We start from the raw sequence: 21725 nt of genomic DNA, 5'->3' as shown, positions 1-21725 counted from the left end.
GTCAGCTCCCAATGTGCCTTAACCTCTGTGTATGTGAAGAAAGGAAGCAGGACATGGCTGGACCCATGTGAGCCTGATTCCAAGGATCCGATCCAGCTGCCTGAGCCTCCAAATCCTGCATTGCAGGATCAGCCAAAGAAAGCAGAAAGAGAGCGAGTTTGGTTTAAATAGGGCACTGAGTTCATAAAAAGAACCATAAAGCTATTCACGCCCTGTGGCCCAGACGTCCCAGTCCTGGGAATAGACCCATTTTAGTTTCGGTCCCCTCAGAAGCCTAGACAAGAATTTAAGTGCAAGCAGCTTATTTGGGAGGGGGTGCAATTCTATATGAACTGGTGTTTTCGTTAGTCATATTGAAATTTGCCTTCCATTCAATCAAAAAGACAATATGACAAAAGAATTTGCATGGTCCCATCACCCTAATACATTCTCGTTTCTTTGTGGTTTCTCCAAATGCTTCTTTTCTTGAAGACAGATGTTTACCCAGGCACAATCATAGTGTACGTATAACTAGCTCATATTACATCCTGCATTTCCCACTTAGCATTAGATAGTAAGCCTTTTCCATGTTGCTAAAGGGCGTTGAAATCCGCATGGTGGTGGCTGGGTCTCCTTTCAATGAATGGACATTGATTACACCACTCCCATTTTGCTAGATGTTCTATGTGGTTTTCGTCACCTGTCTGTGATCTGTTCACTTTTGCTATCCTAGTCAACACTTCTATGAACATCTTCTTGCACTTACCCTTTAGGCTGGGCTGAGTTATCTCTTGAGGGTTATAGCAGACACTGTCAATGCCCCGCCTTACCCTACACTTACCATGTAAGTCTTCTAAATGCACCCATGGCTCTTTGCCTCCCTCTGCACACAAGGAACAGAATGGAAATGCCTGGAAGTTTGAGCCTCTCGGAAGAAACTCTCACCCTATTGACCAAAGTTGCTGGGTCAGTCAATCCCCCAGCTCTCTAAAGATTACTCTAAGGCATGTTCACACCATCTGCAGAGTCTCCCACCAGACTGAGCCTCAGTTTCCTGAGATGGTAATGACCTTGATAATGTACTGTTAATGTCTACCCTCCCTGTTTCACTGCTCCCCTCCTGGGTTCACCACCCAAATAAACCATTTGCACTGGAATGCTTGTCTTTGGGTCTGCTTCTGGGAGAGCCAAGCTCAGACAAGTCTATCCTTGGGACTGGGATGCCTGCCCACAGGGCATGAACATCTTTGTGATTCTTGCTATGGACTCAACGCTGTTTAAACCAAATTAACAATCTCTCTGTTGTTCATTTTGCTGATCCCACTTGAAGGCTCAGGCTGCCAGATCAAATTCTGGGAAACACGCTCACACAGCTGAGTCGTGCCCTGCACACTCTTCTCGTGGTTTCAGTTCTATACTTGGGGACCAGCTCTGAGCAACTGATAACGACCTGAGTCATTGGAATGGTGGGTTGTGTTCTCTTGGTTTTTTAAACATGTATGTAGGTGAGGCTTCCAAGTTTGCTCATGTATGCCTTGTTGTTTGCTTCTATAGGGTGCCTGGTGACCTGGATCTTAAAGGACTAGTCAGGAAGAGAGGGGTGAGGTGGAGGTAGGGGTGGGGGAAGAGCTGGTAGAAAGGGGTTCTCAGGGAGAGGCCCCAGAATGTTAAGTCCCTATTGCGTGTCAGTACCCCAGGACCAACATAAACCACAAAACCCTACATTATCTCCCCTGGGTGGTCTGCCACGGCAGGCCACACCTCCACACGTTTGCACATGCTGTTTCTCCACTGAGAATGTCTTCTCTCATACACTTGCACACTTATACCCTTTTTCAAGAATAACTCAACTATAAACCATTTCTCTGAAGCCTTCTCAGCCTCTGCACGAGTTAATTGCCGCTTAATCCATGCCCTTGTAACAGTTTAATCTACTTCCATTTTAGCATTGCTTAAGTTTTCAGCCTTGAAAAACAGAAGAAGAAACTATATATATATATATATATATATATATATATATATATGTATATATAAAAGAGAACAAGAGAGAAACTACAAGAACTTAGATGTAAAAATAAATCCACTTACAGCCTTTGTAGTTTCCACTTTTGAGTTGTTTTGCTTAATGACTATTGTGGGTTCAGTTGTAACTTCCAAAAGAATTGAAATTGAAATTCTAACCCTTGGTACCTGTGAATGTGACCTTATTTGGAAACAAGGCCTTTGAAGATGTGGTCAAGTTAAGAAGAGGTCATGCTGGCTAAGGGGAGCCCTAAGACAATGACTGGTGTCCTCATAAGAAGAGGGAGATCTGAACAGAGAGACACACAGAAACAGAGGCAAGAAGGCCATATGACAACCAAGGCAGAGGTTGAAGTGATGTAGCTGCAAGTTAAGGGACATCACAGATTTTTAGCAGTACCGGAAGCTGGAGGAGTCTGCCCTCAAGACTTCAGAAGGATCATGGCTCTACTGTCACCTTGGCTTCAGACGCCTGGCCTCTAAAACCATGAGACAATAAATTTCTGTCGTTTAAGCCACCAAGTTTGTGGCACTTTGTCATGGCAGCCCTAGCAAACTAATACAATGACGATGTAGCCCAATGAGGCCATGTGCCATTCATTCATTCAGTATCTCTTGAGACCTACTATGTGCCGGGCACTGTGCTAATCTCCGGATTTTAAATAGGAGAATGATGTGGTCAGCTTTGAATTTCAGCCAGGTCACCTGGTGGCAGCAGGGAAGGTAGATTGGAAGGGGTGGGACTGGGGCCCATGAGGAGGCTGCTCCTAAGAGGTCAAAAGTAGTGAGGATAGCAGCTGGGGGACTGGAGGTGAGAGGTGCAGTGTGAAAGATTATTTAGGAGGTAGAAATGTCAGGACATCGTCCAGACTATAACTCAGTGGTTATTATTTAAATTGAATTTTTGTCCAGCTTCACTGACTGGGCCCTGAAGTACATGGTGGCAAATTGAACGGTTCCAGCTCAGGCGTTAGAAGGCGCTTCTTTTTCTACCAGTGGCGTCCGCTGTATTTCAGTCCTGTCAATTCTCCCAAGTGTGGCAAATTATTATTAGATAAATGATAATACACAGCACCTCTGCATGATGATTATTATTATTTGCATTCCTTTCTCCCTTGTTAGACTCTGAGCTCATTGAGGTCAGGAGCTATGATTTCCCATTTTTCTGTCTGAAATACCCTATATGACACCAGTCTCTGCTGTTTAGTAGAACTTGGAGGAAATTATGAATCCTCTTAAATGTTAATGGCATAATTTATGGCCTTTGTTGAGTGGTGAAGTGTTCACTCCGGGAGTCTTGGGGAGGCTCTCCCACCACTCCCTACATCCTGTGTTCTGGAGCTCACCACCAACGCTTGTCCCTCGGGGAGGCAGCTGCCACCTTTGCTGGCACTATTCCCGTTAACCTTGAACGCTGCTATCCGAGATTTCCACATTATCCTGCTCAGCTTATCACACCGGCTACTTAGAGGCACCTTTTAAAAGATAACTTAATGGGAAAACCGCAAAGTAATTTAGATATGATAACATTATCTCCAAAAGGGAAATATTAACTCACTTTAGGCTACAACTTTGTTAGTAGAAGATACAGAATTGCAAAATAAGCCTGTTGTTTTTATAGCACACAAAACTTTTCCTTTTGAATTCAGCTTTACATCTTCATCTCGAGGCTGCTTTATGGACGCAGCACATTCCATGGAAAAAGTGGCCTTGGGGAAGGTAGCCTCCTCTTCCTGCATCCTTCCCCAAATTACAAGGTAAGAGGATTCCATGTTTAATCTCCCACCCCTGCCACGTGTTGTGTGATTTCTGGTCCAGGGTACCACCTCCAAAGCTTCAGTTGCTTCCTCCATAAAGAGGGGATAGTGATAGTGTCTGCCGGGTCTGTGTCACGATAAGAAGATACACAAACTACAGAGCAGGGGCACACATCTGGGAACCCCCATCCTTCTCCTTCCCCAAGGGAGGAGGCCAAGCCTTCCTGCTCACGCTGAGAGCGTCTCATCCTCCAGAGGGCAGACTGTGTGTGGTTCTGTACCATGCCTTCCACCCTCTGGAAGGGAGTCCTCTTCCACAGTCTCTGGATCACTGCTGGAAGCAACATAGCCAACTTGTGCAAACGTGTGTGACTTGGGAGGAAGCCCAGGGGTTACTCAACCCAACTCAGAGAAGGGCCCTGCCAGTTAACGCCTCCTCGAACCCCAGCCTTCTTCCTGCTTCCCTCTCAGCAACCCAGCCTCCAGTGCCTCAAGTCTGAACGATTTTCCTCTTCCCCCACCCCTCTCTCTCCTGCCTGCCATTTCCCCTGGCCCCTGCTCCCCTCTCCTGCACACCCACCCCTTCAAAAATCTGGAATGAGGTGGTGTGGCCACGCTGTGGGATGCCTCTGAGTCTTCGCACAAGCTGTGGCCCTTTTGGATCGCTCCTCCCAGCTTCTCCTCGTGGCCAACTCCCAGCCATCCTTCAGCTCCTGGCTTGGCATTGCCCCTTTCAGGAAGCCTTCTGGAAAACCCCTCTCCCTACCCTGGAGGATTTCTCACTCATGACTCTTTGTCACCTCTTCTGTGCCACTGCAACCCCACCCCGGACGGGTGGCCCTCCGTATTTGTGGAACAGCTGAATGAATGAATGTGTGGGCTATTCACATTTTTACCATTGACAACCATGGGCTTCTCTGACAATTGTACTCTCTAAACTGGCTTGTTGTGCAGTCATAACTGCTTCTGTCCACCTGAGTCACATACAAATGCCGTCTTGGCAGCTCTCCTGCTAACTCAGCACTGTCAATAGAACTTTGCACAATGATTTGCACTGGCCAAGATGGCAGCCACCAGCCACATGTGTCTACAGAGCCCTTGAAATGTGGCTAGTGTGGATAAGGAATTTAATTTCATTGCAATTAATTTATATTTAAGTTTAAATAGCCACATGCTACTAGCAGCTACTGTGTTGGACAGCACAGCAAAATTCCCGCAGAAATGCCTTCCAGGACCTGGCCTCTTGACTTAGGACACCATTGCCTACCGCGTACAGCCCAAACTCTTACAATCTGGCACAATCCAATCCCTAAACGGGGATCGGACTGTGCACTGTTCACTTCCACTACCTCCATCCCGGAGGTAGTGGAAATGAACAGTGGTTGCAAGTACAGCTCTGGAGCTAAGCTGCCTGGGCTCGAAGCCTAGCTCTGTGGTGTTGGGCAAGTTACTTAGCTCCTCTGTGCCTCACTCTCCTTGTCTGTAAAATGGGGCTAAACACCTGTACTTAGGGTGATTGTGAGGAGTACATGATCATGTGTACAAAAGGCTTAGAAGGAAAGCCCAGCACCTAGGAAGCTCTCAATAAATGGTACCTATAATTGTCATCATCTCTCACTAAGTCCCTGGCAGCGCCGGCTCTGCTTCCTCCCTGTCTGCCTGCTAGAATTGTCCAGCTCCACGCCATTGCCCACTCTGGCCCTCCCACCTGCCTCCTCTTTGCCCATCCAACTGCTTCCCACCCTCAAGGGCTCGGCTGTGCACCTCGTCCTCCAGGAAGCCTTCTTTCTTAACCCTCCCCAGCCTGAGCAAGATTTCCCTCCTCAGAACTCCCACGATACTTATCTGTGCCTCTTCTAGAGCAGGTATAATAGGGAACTAGCTGTTACTTTCTGTGTACGTGTCTTCACAGCCAAACTAGAAGAAACTTAAAATCCTCTACTGGGTCATGAGGGTCTACTTTCCTTCCAGGGACAGACCAGAGTTGTATACATTGTAGCTGCTCCAAAAAATTAATGTTTCTGCTTATCATACTGGCTGACCTTTCCAAGTTTTCTCTCTTTTCCAAGAAACGATAGGAAAGGAGCACGCTATGAGCTCCTACTATATTCTAAGCACCATGACATACACGATTAGAGCTTACAATGTTTAATTTAAACTTTGCAGCCACCTGTGAGGCAGATATTATAATTCCTATTTTAGAGATCAGGAGACTGAGGTTGTGAGATTTAAGCCAATAGCTCAGCACTCAGCTTAGCAGGTGGAAGAGCTGAGGCTCTAATGGAAACGGGTCTGTTGAGGTTGCGAGTCTCCAGAGGTGGCCCCAAGGGACCACACAGCCCAGGCCCATATTCACACCCTGGTGTGGCCCCTCCTTGCCCCGTGATTCATGCTAACCAGTCAGGGGAAATGAAACTATGCCAGTCCTAAGTTCAGCCTTAAAGGAGACTGGCACCTTCTGCTTCCTCTCTCTTGAAATATTCACTTCTGGGGGCTTTTGCTGCCATGGAAGAAGTCTGGCTATCCTGTTAGAGAGATCTCAGGGAGAGGGTCAAGGAAGGCCCTGAAACCACATGGGGAGGGAGAGAGGCCCAAGCCCAGCCCTCCTAGTGTCCCGGTCAACTGCCAGCTGACTCACAGCCACACCAGGAACCCACACTGTGAAAGCAGAAGAACTGGCCCACAGAACACTGTCAACCCACAGAGCTGAGCCCACAGAGCCCACAGACGTGATCAAATGCTTGTTGTTTGAAGCCACTAAGTCTTTTTTTTCCGTTTAATAGTGTTTTTTTAATTTAATTTTTATTTTATATTGGGGTATAGTTGTTTCACAATGTTGTGCTAGCTACAGGCATACAGCAAACTGGTTCAATTACACATATACATATATCCATTCTTTTTCAGATTCTTTTCCCATATAGTTTGTTACAGAATATTGAATAGAGTTTCCTGTGCTATACAGTAGGCCCTTGTTGATTATCTATTTTATATATAGTAGTGTATATATGTTAATCCCAAATCCCTAATTTATCCCTCCCTCCCATCTTTCCCCTTTAGTAACCATAACTTTGTTTTCTAAGTCTGTGAGTCTATTTCTGTTCTGTAAATAAGTTCATTTGTATCATTTTTTTAGATTCCATATATAAGTGATATTGTATGATATTTGTCTTGTCTGACTTACTTCACTTAGTGTAATAATCTCTGGGTCCATCCATGTTGCTGCAAATGGCATTATTTCATTCTTTTTTATGGCTGAGTAATATTCCATTGTATATATGTATCACATCTTCTTTATCCATTCCTCTGTTGATGGATATTTAGGTTGCTTCCATGTCTTGGCTATGTGAACAGTGCTGCAATGAACATTGGGGTGCATGCATCTTTTTGAATGATGGTTTTCTCCAGATATATGCCCAGGAGTGGGATTGCTGGATCATATGGTAGCTCTATTTTTAGTTTTTTAAGGAACCTCCATACTGTTCTCCATAGTGGCTGCACCAATTTACATTCCCACCAGCAGTGTAGGAGGGTTCCTCTTTCTCCACACCCCCTCCAGCATTTATTGTTTGTAGACTTTTTGATGATGGCCATTCTGACTGGTGTGAGGTGATACCTCATTGTAGTTTTGATTTGCATTTCTCTAATAATTAGTGATGTTAAGCATCTTTTCATGTGCTTTTTGGCCATCTGTATGTTGAAGACACTAAGTCCTAGAGTGGTGTGTTACACAGCAAAAAATGACCCAGACTCTTGTGTATGAAGAGCTACTTCCCTTCACACTACCATTGCCCTGTTTTCTCATGCACTGGCCAGTTCTCGTCCCATTTTAAGGCAGCACATGCATTTTAGAAATTGCGGAACACCTACTTTTGCTCCCATATCTCCTCTGTTCTCAACTATCAGCTTCAAAATGTGGGCAGCATTACTGGCTAGTGGGGGAGAACATGCGCTGACTAGCTGTTGACTTTGATCAAATTCCTCCACGTCTCTGAGGCTGTAAAAATAAGATTGCTAATGACTCCCTCACAGAGATGAACTAAAAGACAGCTAATAAGACACTTAGCATGCTACTTGGCATGTGTCAAGCATCCAGTGAATGGTGTTTATCAGAGGGCGGAGGACAGGCCAGGAGACAGCTCCTACTGGCGACAAGTCCCTTGTCCCACTCTTCCCATATTAGCAAAGACATGGAAAGCAGGGGTCAGGCTTTCATGGTTCCAGAGCGATGCCAGAGCTTCCTGGGAAAGAACAGCTGCTGCTTGTTATTTTTGTTGATAAAGAGGGAGGATGGAGGTTTGACATGAAGGCAGTCCTGTGAACCCCTGCACTGCCTCTAACTGCCTTGGGAAATGCATATTTTTGGGGATATGCAGACTCACCCCCCAAACAGAAAGAACATCATGAGAGCCCGAGAAGGCAGAGACTGACTCTCATTAATCACTACTATATCCTCAGAAGTTGGCATGTAGTTGGTATACTTTCTGAGAAGGCACAGGATTGTTTTCCCGTTTTGCTCACAGCTCTATTTCCAGCACATAGTAGGTGCTGAGGAAATGTATGTTGCGTGAATGAATGTGAGGATGCATGAACGTTGTACTGCCTGCAGACGACACTGTAAGTTGCCTATCCCCAGCCATTCCCTCGTTTTTCCTTGCTAATGATATCTTGACATGACTCAGGTAGCAACGTGTTCCCTAGGGGTGACTCATGACAGGTTTAAGGAAATCAGGGCACTCCTGTTCCTCCTTGCCAGGGATTGGCCTGGGGGTGGGGTCACATGACACAGTTCAGCCAATGAGACTAAGAGAAAAATCTGCTCAGGGGATCATGGGAAAGAGTTGTCTCTAGCACAAAAAGAGAGAAAGCTGGAAAAAGAAAATGCCTGCTTCGTCCCCATCTTATCTCTTTACTTTTGTAGTTATTGTGCAAGGACATGATTCCTGGAGGGAAGGCAATCATTCATAAGCAAAAGTGAACAAGCCCAAGAATGAGAAACCAACCCTCTGAGGATGACAGTGTGGGAGGTGGGAGCCTCGTGAGATGACCCAAATGAGCTTCTGAGCCCGCCAGGAGCCCTAGGTGACTTGATGTCTGAGATAAATGCACATCTTTGGTGTGTCGGCAGATATTCTGTTACTCTCAGCCAAAGTATCTTGCATTAACTCATCGTGCTGTCATGATATTGTTATGGGCTGAACTGTGTTCACCCCCAAATTCATATGTTGAAGTCCTAACCGCCGTACCTGAGAATGTGACAGTATTGGAGGTGGAGCCTTTAAAGAGGTGATTAAGTTAAAATGAGGCCGTTAGGGTGGGCCCTCATCCAAACTGACTGGTATCCTTATTAGAGGAAAAGTGGACACACAGAGACACCAGGGATGTACATATCCAGAGGGAGGACCATGTAAGGACACAGTGAGAAGACTGTCTACAAGTTAAGGAGATGTCTCAGAAGAAACCAACCCTGCCGACACCTGTATTATGGACTTCCCAGCCTCTGGAACTGGGAAAATTACTTTCTGTGCTACTTTGTTATGGCAGCCCTAGAAAATATATAGATCTCTATTGTTATGATCAAGTTATTATCACCATCGTGAAAAAGTCCTTTGTTTCACCATAACATTGTCCCTGAGGAGCAGCTGGGACCTGAATGAAGGGAGCTTGCTCAATATTCCATAACAAGGCAATCATATCAACCCAAGACTGGCCTTCTTCGTCCTCCACCCTTCACTTCACTCGGTAGAAACCTAGCAAACATCCCTCATGCGCTGGAGCTGTGTGGAATTGTCAGAGTATATATTTCGAAGTCAGACTTCCTGGCTTTGCTTCCTAATTCAATCTCTTAGCAGCTGTGTGATCTAAGGCAACCTGGTTGTCTTCCCTGAGTTTTCTCATCCCCAAAACACTGCTAAGAACACGCATCTCATAGAATTATATAAGGCCAGAGCAAGCCAGTACATGCAGAGGGCTTCACCAAGTACTTGACTCAGAGAATATTCTTGATGGATGGGGACCATTTCTCTTCTGAATACACAAAATGGACAAGAAAGGGGAATACGGTCATGTTTTCACTTATATAACTTCAGTCTAATCCTCTCAACAAACCCTGTTTTGCAGAATAAAGTGAGGTTCAGAGGAGTCATGTGACAAATCACGGTTTTAGATCCTAGGGCCTGAGATTCCAGCCCAGACCTTCTGATGCCCATAAGCCCTGAGCTCTTTTCTTCTGCACCAGAGATGCCGCCCTTGGTAGAGTAATTTTTTCCCAAGCACTCAAGGTATGCCAGACATTCTCCTTTAATCCCCACAAGGACTCAGCGTTCACAACCTAGGAATAAATAACCCTGACGTGGTTACACGTGTTTACACCAGACAGCAGAATAAACTGGCAAGCTGTTGTGGGAATGAATGGACAATGTGGATCAAAGGGAAGTGCCTCCAGAGACAGCAGGGAAGAAAGGCCGACATTAACTGTGCGGGGACGAGGGCTTTTGCTAGACCCTTGACTTTGAATAACCTTGAGATTTTAATATTGTTATACCTCTGTTTTACAGATAAGGAAATGGAGGCTCAAAGAGGGTAAGTAACATACCCCAGACACAGAAAAGGGAGGAACGTGAATCTGGTATTAACGCAAACACGTAGCATCTTCCCCTGGACCAGGGCTTCTTAACCAGGGCCTGCTGTGTAAAGTAGAATACTCTGGAGAAGTTTTAAGACTACTGAGGGCTGGGCTGCACCTTCAGAGACTCTGAATGGGTGGGTCTGGAGTGGGGCCCGGCACGGGCATTGCTAAATCTCCCGCCAGGTGATTGGAATGTGCAGCCAGGGTGGAGCAAAGCCAGGCCACACTGCTCTCAGGACTGAGCTCTGCGATTCTGGAACAGTCTGGGCCCAGCCCTGATACTACTAGACCCAGCTGGCTGCATAAAGGCCAGCTTTTCTCACTCCACCCAGAGAGGGAACAGCTGGTTCTTTCTTAAAGCAGCATGAGCGAAGGTGAGGCCAGTAACTCATCACCCAACATTCATAGCAAGTTGAATATGGATTTTAGGCAATGGCATCACCTCGAGATTCATGAATGTAGGGGAACCTTAAAATCAAATACAGGCATACTATCTCCCTCTTGATGGGCCAGAAAGTTGGAGCTGAAGTTTGTTTTTTACTATTCCTTGTAGTTCCTGAGTAGAGTTTTTGGTTCCCTGAATTTATTGTTTAAATGGGTACATGAAACATTTTATGTTTACTTCTCCAAAAAATGAAGTATAATTAAGTTGCTCTTTACATATGATTTTTTTCTTTCTGAGCAGTGGGGAGGGTGGTGAGGAAGCTCAAGGACCTTTATTCACAACAAAACAAAACAATACTTTCCCTCTCTGGCAAACTGAGTTCCCATGCTGCATAGTAGGGATTCACGTGACTGATGCACTCTGGGCTGCCCTAATCCAGGTGTCCTAAGCAGAATGCACCGCTAAATGATCCCACCTGCTGCTTTTCTAAAATTTTTATTGGAGCAGAGTTGATTTACCATGTTGTGTTAGTTTCAGGTGTACAGCAAAGTGAATCAGTTACACATATACTTATATCCACTCTTTTTTAGATTCTTTTCCCATATAGGCCATTACAGAGTATTGAGTAGAGTTCCATGTGCTATACAGCAGGTCCTTATTAGTTATCTATTTTATATATAGTAGTGTGTATGCGTCAATCCCAGTCTTCCAATTTATCCCTCCCCCACCACCCCACCCCCCGGAACCTGTCAGCTTAAACACAGCAAGAAACTCGCTTTTCTTGATTCAACCAAAAGTGGAAGTGGACAGGGAGAGTTGAGGACACAATCAGAGAATTAAAGATTAACTGGGACACATGGCTGGGGAATTGACCGTTGACCAAACATAAATAACACCAGCGCAGCTTCCCGCCACCGTGTGCACGAAGAGATCCCAGGCCCTCGGAGAGCGGAGAGCGGAGAGTGGAGAGCGGAGAGCGGAAAGCAAAGGGAGAAACGAGTGGCATCAGAAGGGAAGGAGATGTAAAGGAAGCTGCAGGAGAGCAGGACAGGAAGGCAAGGAGGGGCCAGGAGCAGTCGCCTTGAACACAGAGGAGCGTCTGTTCACTGTTAATACTACTGTTGCTCATCGCCCTGCACGATGGATATAATATTTGGCAGAAATAAGAAGGAACAACTGGAGCCTCTGAGGGCCAGAGTGACAGGTGAGCGTTTTCTATAAGCGATGGGTACTTATATGTTTAGATGTACACTTTTTTTCTGCTTATAAAAGTAATGTTTATTATAAATTATTTTTGAAAAATCTGGAAAGCGGTATATAGAGGGAAGATTATCCATAATCTAGATATATTCTCTGTGAAGAACTAGTTGTGCTTTTATGCATTATAACAGTTTTCAAGGAGAGAGAGTCGTTCTCACTATTTCCAGGAGAAAAGTCCCGGGACTGCTGCAATTGGCATACAGACAATGGGATTCTTCTGCAAATTGTGCTCCATCCCCAGTGCGTGATATATTTGTAAAAATGTGCGCGTCCTAAGTTAATTTCAAAGTAATAAGAGAATCGCGTGGGAGCGCCCACTGCTGCACATGCGCGCTGGGGGGCATCGCGGAGCCCGATGTGATTTCCTAGAAGGTGCGATTTCAGGATGCGAGTACCTGCAGAGCCCAGGGTGGGAGCCTCCTCAGGAATCTCCGTTTCATGGGTTTTCTCCACCTCTTCTTAGTGGCCACTTTCGTGGGACCATTTTGTTTAGACTCTGTAGGGCAGTAAGTGGATCTGAACTCTCCCGTCCCAGGAGTGAGTGGTGCTGAAACAGGGAGGGGGTTGGCTCAGCCACACCACCGTTTTGGATAGATGCACAGTTTTCACAAGGACAGGACAACAGTGCCCTTTGTGAGGCAAGTCAGATTGGAGCTTCTCAGCTGAGGAATTGCCTTGGGTGGCTTTTGAAAGAAAAAAAAAAAGGTTTATGTATATTTTTTCTGATTACAGAGGTAATGTGAAATCTATATGCGTGTCTATATTACGCATAAAACTTGGAAGTGCAAATGAGAACACAGAGGGAAATAAAACTCAGCTGTATTTCCATCTCGTAAGCACTATTAATATTTGAGCCTATTTAAGTTTTTAAAAGATACATAAATATAGAGAGTACAAAGATCTATTAATAGATTTTACATATAAATACTTTTTCAAAAAACAAATATACACTTACTGTTAACTTTCTATTTTTAAAAAAGGGATCTTTGATGCCTATCCTTTTATTCTCTGGGGTACCACGGACATTTTGCCATTATACCCCTTTACAGCTCATGTTTAGTGACTGCATGGAAATGCTTGGAAATTTTAGAAAACAAGAATCCTAGGACCTGAGAAGCTGAATGAACCTCTAGATCTAGATCAGCTGTTCTCAGAGGATGGACCCCCAGACCTGCAGCATCAGCATCCCCTGGGCTCTTGTTAGAATCACAGATTCCTGGCCTCACTTCAGACCCTCTGAATCAGATACTCTGGGGGTGGTGCCCAGAAACCTGTGTTTTTACAGCCCTCTGGGTGATTCCAAGTGGGGGACCACTGCTGTAAATCAGGCCTCCCTACTGGGCAGGTGTGAAGCCGAGGGCCAGGGAGAAGCAGCAACTTGCCTGAGTCCCGGCGGCCAGCAGAGGATGGGCTCCAGCTTAGGACAGGCCTCCAGCCCTGGGTCATGTTTAATCAGCTGGTCAGCGTCCGCTGGCAGACAGCTCACTAAACACTGTGCCTGTGTGGACACGTCTGCCCCGGGGGGCCAGGCCAAGGCTCAGGCTTCACGTCCAGCTGCGCATTCTTGGCTCTGAGGCTTCTTTGGCGAGTTACTTAAGCATTTTCTGACTCAGTTTCCTCTCACGTCTAATAAAGTCAACATGTACCTACCACATGAGATTGCCGCAATGACTAAATGACTTAATCTATTAAAACACATAGTGCTCAATAAATGGTCTTCTTATTATGTCTAGGGCTTTAATATATGCTCAGATTCATCTCTCCCTGCTCTGCCTCAACCTGCTCCTTCTGTGTCCTGGGTCTCTGTGAATAATCCCACCCAAGTAAGAGACTTGGTTGCATTTTTCGAGTGTTCCCCTCCCCTTCCCCATACATTTAGTCAAACTCTAAGTCCCTTTGTTCCATTGGTTTCTCTCCATCCCCACGGCTGCTACCCTGTTCCTCTCTCTGGTCTTCCCACCTCCCTCTGGCTCCTCCCGTCCACACTCCACACCATAGCCAGAAATAACTTTTGAAACCCCCAAATCTGATCACATTCCGTTAGTGTGAGAAGAAGCAGATCCTTAGAGACACACCGTGGATTAGTGGTTGCTAGGGGCTGAGGGGGGGATGGGGATTGACTGCTAATGGGAACAGGGCTTCTTTTCGGGGTGATGGAAATGTTCTGGAGTTAGTGATAGTTGCACAACATTGTAAATGTTCATAAAAGAATAATAATCCTGAACTGTACACTTTGAAATGGTGGATTGTATGTTATGTGAATTTTATCTCAATTTTTAAAATCGCAAAAAAAAATCTGATCCTATTTTCCCTGTTATAACCATCAAAGGTGTCCCATTCTTCTGAGCACCAAATCAAAGCTTGGTGTGGTCTTGTTGACCTTGGTCGCTTGGCCCTACTTAACTCTCCAGCCGCAATATTTATGATGTCCTCGTTTGAAAGTTACAGGCCAGCTCTTACTAAGCAACTTGCACATCTCCTGATCGTTGAATTGGTCTTTGATCTCTGGGTTCAGGTTTCTCCAGAGATAAGAATTCAGGTGTAAGTCGTTTATTTGGGATGTGCTTCCTAAGGAACACTGGGAGGGAAGCCAATGAAGAAGACATTGTCAAGCCATTGACCACCAGGAATCATTGGAGCCAAATCCTCTGGACAAAGCATAAAATATGCCTTGCATTGTGTCAGCCGAGGGCAAGGAAGTGGTGGCCTTTGACCCATAGCATCCCATCCATCTTTGGGTGAGAGCAGCTTTCATGGGCATTAACTCTCCAGTGAGCTTCCAGCTCATCCACGTGTGGGCAGAGCTGCTCCACAGTGAGAACAAAGCCCTCAGGTGGAGAGCTGTAGGTATTTGCAGAAAGCAGCCTTCAGGGAGAGGTGAACGCCAAGGGGACAGGGCGGGACCCCAACAGCACCTGCAATGCTGTCCAATGGCAATATAACGCCTGCTCATGTGTAATTTAAAATTTTCTAATAGCCGCATTCAAAGAAATACAAAGAAACAGATGAAATTAATTTTAATAGTATATTTTATTTAATACCACATATCCAGAATGTTATCAGACCAACATGTAATTAATATTTTTTAACTGCTAATGAGATGTTTTACATTTCTTTTTCATACTAAGTCTTTGCAATGTGGTGTGCATTTCACATTTACTGCACATCTCACGTTTCCAGTGCCCAGTTGCCACTCGGGGGTGGTGGCTACCACATTGGACAGCACAGCTCTAGAATGTTCTCTCCTCAGGCCTTTGCAAGGCAAACATTTACTCTCCCTCAAAACTCAACCAGGTCGCCTCCTCAGGAAACATTCCTCACCCTCCTGCTATCACCCAATTTCAGGGTGGAGTTCTGTTCCACGCAGCACCCTTGCTGAGTTTGTTGCCTTGCCTTTAGCACAGTGTATTTTGAGTGTTTTCCTTTGTTTTTGTCTTTTAATGGATGGGGAGCAACTTGGAGACAGGGATGATGCCTGTTCAGCTTGGTATCCTCAGCACTAGCACAATGCCAGACATATTCTTTCTGGAAATGAACGGATGCAGCAAGTGGTACAGGGGCTGTATGGCCACTTCTTTTAGCTTTTTGGTTTAGGTGCAGAACTGGAAACTAAATGTTCTTTCTCTCACCAGGCAGGATTCCAGCATGGCTGCAGGGGACCCTGCTCCGCAATGGGCCTGGGATGCACACAGTGGGCGAGACCAGATACAACCACTGGTTCGATGGCCTGGCCTTGCTCCACAGCTTCACAATCAGAGACGGTAAGAGCACCGTGTGATTTGCCATAGCTGCCATAACAAATGACCACCAATGGAGTAGCTTAAAGCAACACACATTTAATTCTCTTACAGTTCTGGAAGTCGGAAGTCTAAAATGTATTTCCCTGGGCTAAAATCAAGGTGTCGGCAGGGCTGTATTCCTTCTGGAGGCTCCAGGGAGAGAATCCGTTTCCTTGCTTTTCCTAGCTTCTAGAAGTCACTTGCATCCCTTGGCTTGTGGCCCCATCTTCATCTTCAAAGCCAGCAGCATAGCATCTTGTGGTCTCTCTCTTTCTCTCTCTGTCTCTCTGCTTCTATCATTACATCCCTTTCTCTGAGTCTGACTCTCCTGTCTCTCTCTCTCTCTCTCTTTTTTTTGAAAATATTTATTTATTTAGGCTGCTCAGGGTCTTAGTTGTGGCACACAGGATCTTCGTTGCAGCATGCAGACTTCTTAGTTGCGGCATGTGGACTCTTAGTTGCAGCATGCAAACTCTTAGTTGTGGCACGCATGCGTGGAGTCTTACCCACTGGACCACCAGGGAAGTCCCCTATCTCCCTCTTATAAAAGTTTTTGTAATTACTCTAGGCTCACTCAGATAATCCAGGATAATCACCCACTTCAAGATCCTTAACCCAATCACGTCTATAAAGTCTCTACTGCCCTGTAAAGTAACATATTCAGAGATTCCAGGGATTGGGATGTGGACATCTCGGGAAGCCATTATTCAGCCCACCACAAGCACAAACCTCCCTGGAAAGGCGGCCAGGGTTGTTTTTCAGCGAGTTCAACCGGAAAAATAATATGCATTCTCAATAAGGTGGGCAGGGACAGGTGGAAGTTTACAGGCTTTGGAATCAGACACACATCAAATTAAAATAGGAGTGTAGAGCTGAAAAGAACAAAGTGAGCCTATTGCTCACCAGGCAGGGAGAGCCAGGTCAGTCATGTCCCTGAGAAGACACTGAACACAGAGCAGAAGGTAGGAGGTGCCGCAACTAAAGTGAAATTCCGAGTTCAGATGACTGACTCAGGAGGTGCTATTGGTCATTGAGCTGATTTATGTCACAAAGTACAAGCCGGGTTCTTAGAAGGTCTGGAATGGGTTCTGGGAGGCTTCAGCAGGCTCAGGGCCATGTGGTAGGGTTCAGCGTGGTGAGAGTTTACTCTGACCCCTGTGTTCCAGCTTGGGCAAGCTGCAGCCACTCCACCTCCCTGGGCCTCAGTTTCCTCATCAGTAAAAGGAGCTTGATTGTTCTCCCTGGAAAGCTTTTGTGATGATCAGAAGTACTAGGTGTCCAGCAAGGATTTGATGCCTGGTAGATGCTCAGTTGATTAAAAACCACCATCATAGGACCTCCCTGGTGGCACAATGGTTAAGAATCTGCCTGCCAATGCAGGGGACATGGGATTGAGCCCTGGTCGTGGAAGATCCCACATGCCGTGGAGCACGCCTAAAGCCCATGCTCCGCAACAAGAGAAGCCGCCGCAGTGAGATGCCTGCGCACTGAGATGAAGAGTAGCCCCCACTAGCCGCAACTAGAGAAAGCCCGCGCGCAGCAACGAAGACCCAACACGGCCAAAAAATAAGTAAATAAATTTATTGAAAAGTAAAATAAAATAAAAACCACCATCGCTGTTGCTGGGTTTGAATCCCAGCTCCACCATGCTAACTAACACATACCTAAGCTGTGTGACTTGGCCAAAGTTACTGACCCTATCTGTGTCTCAGTCTCCCCATCTGTAAAATGGGGCTATTAGTAGCATGTCCCGTAGAATTGATGTAGAATTTAAATAAATTAATACATGTGAGGGGCTTTGTATAATGCCCGGCTCATCATATGTGCTCCATAAGCGTTAGCTATAATTTTCACATAACTGTCATCTCTTTCAAGCTAGTCGGCAATTATTTTTTGAGTGCGGACTCCGCCAGCAACTTGCTCTAGCATTTCATGAACAGACACCGTGTGTGAATGCCATGAGCTCCGAGTTTGCAAAAACTCACGGTTTTTACAGTGACTCAGCTACAGGGTGGGTAGTTCCATATTTCCCGACAGCCTTGAGCCTTAACAGTCCCCTCTTTTCCTAAACAGAAGTTCCCAGTGATTCCTGGGGACAGAAGTGCTGTTCTGGATGAGGTGTCTGAGAGGCTTCCCTTCTCTGAGGCCCTGCCTCACCTGCTGCCAGGTTCTTCATGGTCCATTTCCGAGCTCACATTCACGTGTGTGAGAGGTACTCTTGTCTCCTTGCACATGTGACACTGAAACTTTAGGGAGGTTAGGTGACTGATCCAAAGTCACTGACGTAGGGCTGGGATCTGAACTTGTCTGGAGTTCGTTTGCAGCTTTCTCTCCTGTCCTCAGCCCAGCACACACGCACACACACACACACACACACACACACACACACACCTCTGAGAAATGGCAGATGCTTAAATGGTATCCTTCAGTAGAGAATCCAGGGACAAGGGAACCAGCAGGGGATGACCGAGCCCTAGCCGTCTTACAGAAGTATGGCTGCTGTCCACCAAAATCCTTGAGTGGGCTAAACGGGCCAGTGACCAAAGTTATCCTATACTATTTAGACTTTCTAAAAGCTTCTAGTAGGTTTTCAAACTAAAAGTTTACTGTCAGAGGCAAGTAGCTGTTTTCTGTTCTTTTCTGAGATGGTCGGTCAGGTGCAACCAGAAGAGGAGACACAGAGACTCAGGAAAACAAAGGTTATTCTACCCACAGGTGCTGGACACAGGAGGCGAGTCACGCAGGGCACATGGAAAAGACACCAGGGTGGACAGGAGACAGAAGACAGGAGCGGGGTGAACTCTGAGACTGAGGCCTTTATTGGGGTTTCTGAGGGCAAGGCAGGAAAGGGCAGAGTGAACAGCCTAGGACTGGCTAGGTGAACAATTCAGTGAACTTTGGGCTAGAGGGATGGTTCCTAGTTGCCTGGTACTCAGTCCTGGGCTGATTAAGGTGGAGGGACATTGTCTCCGGGGGTGTATGGACCAGATGGAGGATTGGTTAGTTTGCATATCAAAGACATACTGGGCTCTTTCCTGCCTCTAAGAATTGTCTGGTCCAGGGAGACACAGTCTTGTTCCAGCCAGAAAGTTTTTTTAAGGTGTGAAAACATCATAATATGCAGAAAAATTTAAATATATACAATAAAGCAGCATGAAAGACAGTTCTATTCATAATCTGGAATTGGCTAGAAAGTGGGAGGAATGGAGACTATAGCCAATTACTCACCCTCCCCTGCCTGTCCTGCTCTCGAACCTGGGCGTGTGTCAAGGGTGTGTGGCCCCACTCTGCTTTACAATGATCAGTGTGCCGTTCTCCAGCCTAGGGCGGAGGCCCCAGAGTGCAGGGTCCCTGTTCAGGTTGTTGTATCTTCATCACTTAGCACAGGGTCTGGCCCACAGGGGCACTTAGGAACTCTGTGGAGCTGAAATGACACAAGCAAGGTGAAGATGTTTTGGTAGAAGGAGGCAATACTTCCCCAGTCCATCTCTTCAATACTTGCTACAGGGAGTGCTTGCTGGCCATTGGCCTAAGTGGTTCATGGCCATCCACGACTCAGCCCTCACTGCAGCTCCTGGGGAAGGGACCACTGTTACTATCTTGATTTTACAGACGGGCATCTAAGGCCCAGAGTAGCCAAAGAACTTACCCAAATGCACACAGCTAAGAAGCAGTGGTAGTCAGTTATAAACTCAATGCTCTTTAAATCCAGAATCATAAGTCCTAAGCATTATGCAATTCTGCCCCCATTCCCCACTCCTGCCAGCTACCATCTCTCCCCAACTCTCCAGCCTAATCCTCCTGAGGCTGCCAGATTGCCAGTGTTGGTGTAGCACAGCCTGGCGTCGTCTCTCCTCTTAAACTCTCAATGGCTCCCCAGTGTCTAACAGTGGAAATATAAACCAAAAATGTTAAGTACTACCATACACAATTTAAGAGGACAATGCAATCAGGGTTCTCTGATTTGCAGGTAACACAAAGCCAGTATTTCTCAAAAGGTGGTTTGTGGGCTTCCTGCACCAGAATCCCCCAGGATGCTCATTTAGGTTGTGAATCCTGAGACCCCACCCAGGGCTTGAACCGTAGGGATAGAGCATCTATGTTTCCAACACGTTTCCCAGATAACCCTGAGCACACTGGTGGTTTGGGGCTTGGGCCTCCATGATTTTTAAAAGTACCAGGTTGTTCTAGTGCACAGCTAGCATGGAGAATGGAAATTAGTGCCAAACCAGGAAGAAAGGACTGGAGGAAGAAAGTAAGAAAGCAAAAGACAGGAAAATGACTCATAGCCTTCAGCAGAAGTCACTAGAAGATAATGCTTTAAAAAACTAAAAAAGATTTGAATAAAAAAGGCGGAGTGGAGATGGGGAAGCCGGGTGAAGGGTGTACAGGAGCACTCTTTTCTGTAAGTCTAAAATTCTCTCAAAATGGAAAATTTTTATAAAGCAGGCATGGAGATGAGTCAACCCAGGTCCCTCTTAGCAGCACATTTGATACTTTTCCAATAAGAGGCAAAGTCGGTGTCCCGTGAGGATTTGAACGTGTGAATTCCAAGAGTCAGAGTCACAGAGATGTTTTTTTAAACTGGAGTATAGTTGATTTACAGTGTTGTGTTAGTTTCTGCTGTACAGCATAGTGAATCAGTTATACATATTCATATGTCCACTCTTTTTTAGATTCTTTTCCCATATAGGTCATTACAGAGTATTGAGTAGAGTTCCCTGTGCTGTACAGTAAGTCCTTATTAGTTATCTGCTTTATATATAGTAGTGTGTATATGTCAATCCTAATCTTCCAATTCATCCCTCCCCCACTTTCCCCCTGGTAACCATAAGTTTGTTTTTTTTATATCTGTGACTCTATTTCTGTTTTGTAAATAAGTTCATTTGTATCATCGTTTTAGATTCCACGTATAAGTGATATCATAAAATATTTCTCTTTCTCTGTCTGACTTACTTCACTCAGTATGACAATCTCCAGGTCCATCTATGTGGCTGCACATGGCATTATTTCATTCTTTTTTATGGCTGAGTAATATTCCATTGTGTGTGTGTGTGTGTGTGTGTGTGTGTGTGTGTGTGTGTGTGTGTGTATATACCACATCTTTATCCATTCCTCTGTCAGTGGACATTTAGGTTGCTTCCATGTCCTGGCTATGTGAACAGTGCTGCAATGAACATTGGGGTGCATGTATCTTTTTGAATGATGGTTTTCTCCAGATATATGCCCAGGAGTGGGATTGCTGGATCAAATGGTAGCTCTATTTTTAGTTTTTTAAGGAACCTCCATACTGTTCTCCATAATGGTTATGCCAATTTACATTCCCACCAACAGCAGAGTCACAGAGATTTAGGGGCACAAAGCCTCTCCCAAACTGACTTTTTCAACTGTTGTAGCTCCAGTGTAGTCTTTTGGAAAGTTTGCTTTAAATTTTTTCTAATTAAAAAATATATATATGTATATCTCCCGCCCCACCAAATAATAACACTTGACCCAGTTCTGGAAGATCCCAGGCGGGAACGCGTCTGTTTACTTGTGTCCCTTTAGAAGGAATGTGGTTAATTGGGCTCCCGACAGCAGGGTGCTAGAGAACGCTCCGTGCCTCCTTCTTTAATCTCAATCTCAAAGTAAGTGTCAGCCTTGAGTAATTCCAGAGACACATTTCCCCATGTCCCTCTGACCGCTCCCTGCCCTGGGGCTGGTTGTTTGTAGGATATGGGCTGCCTGTTGACAACCAGCCTGGGCTGGGTGTTTATGTTTCATAGGAACAGAGTTCAGCATTTTAGGCAGAGCACATTAGCCAGTACCTATGGGTGGCAGCCCTCAGAGAGAGTGACCGTGAAGGGCAGGCTGGCTCAAGGGGAGACCAGAGTGGCCTTAAAGCTGGTCCTGTGTAGCATGAAGACCAGTAGGTGTGG

At 45.7% G+C, this 21725-nt stretch overlaps 1 protein-coding gene across 2 annotated transcripts in view; it reads left to right on the top strand.

The window, feature by feature from the left end:
- The first annotated feature begins 11564 nt into the window (after positions 1 to 11564).
- Positions 11565 to 21725, top strand: part of BCO1 (beta-carotene oxygenase 1) — a 37183-nt gene continuing 27022 nt past the window's right edge. For both annotated transcript variants that reach the window (XM_082862544.1, XM_082862545.1), the window contains exons 1-2: positions 11565 to 11972; positions 15661 to 15789. In XM_082862544.1, coding sequence (XP_082718670.1) covers positions 11909 to 11972; positions 15661 to 15789 — 193 coding nt within the window. In that variant the 5' untranslated portion in view covers positions 11565 to 11908. The remainder of the gene's footprint in view (positions 11973 to 15660; positions 15790 to 21725) is intronic.

This window comes from Leucopleurus acutus (genome assembly GCF_964270905.1).
Source record: "Leucopleurus acutus genome assembly, chromosome: 20".
NCBI classification, from domain to species: domain Eukaryota; kingdom Metazoa; phylum Chordata; class Mammalia; order Artiodactyla; family Delphinidae; genus Leucopleurus; species Leucopleurus acutus.
The sequence above is the reverse complement of the archived record's forward strand: the minus strand, read 5'-3'. Positions and strand labels throughout refer to the sequence as shown.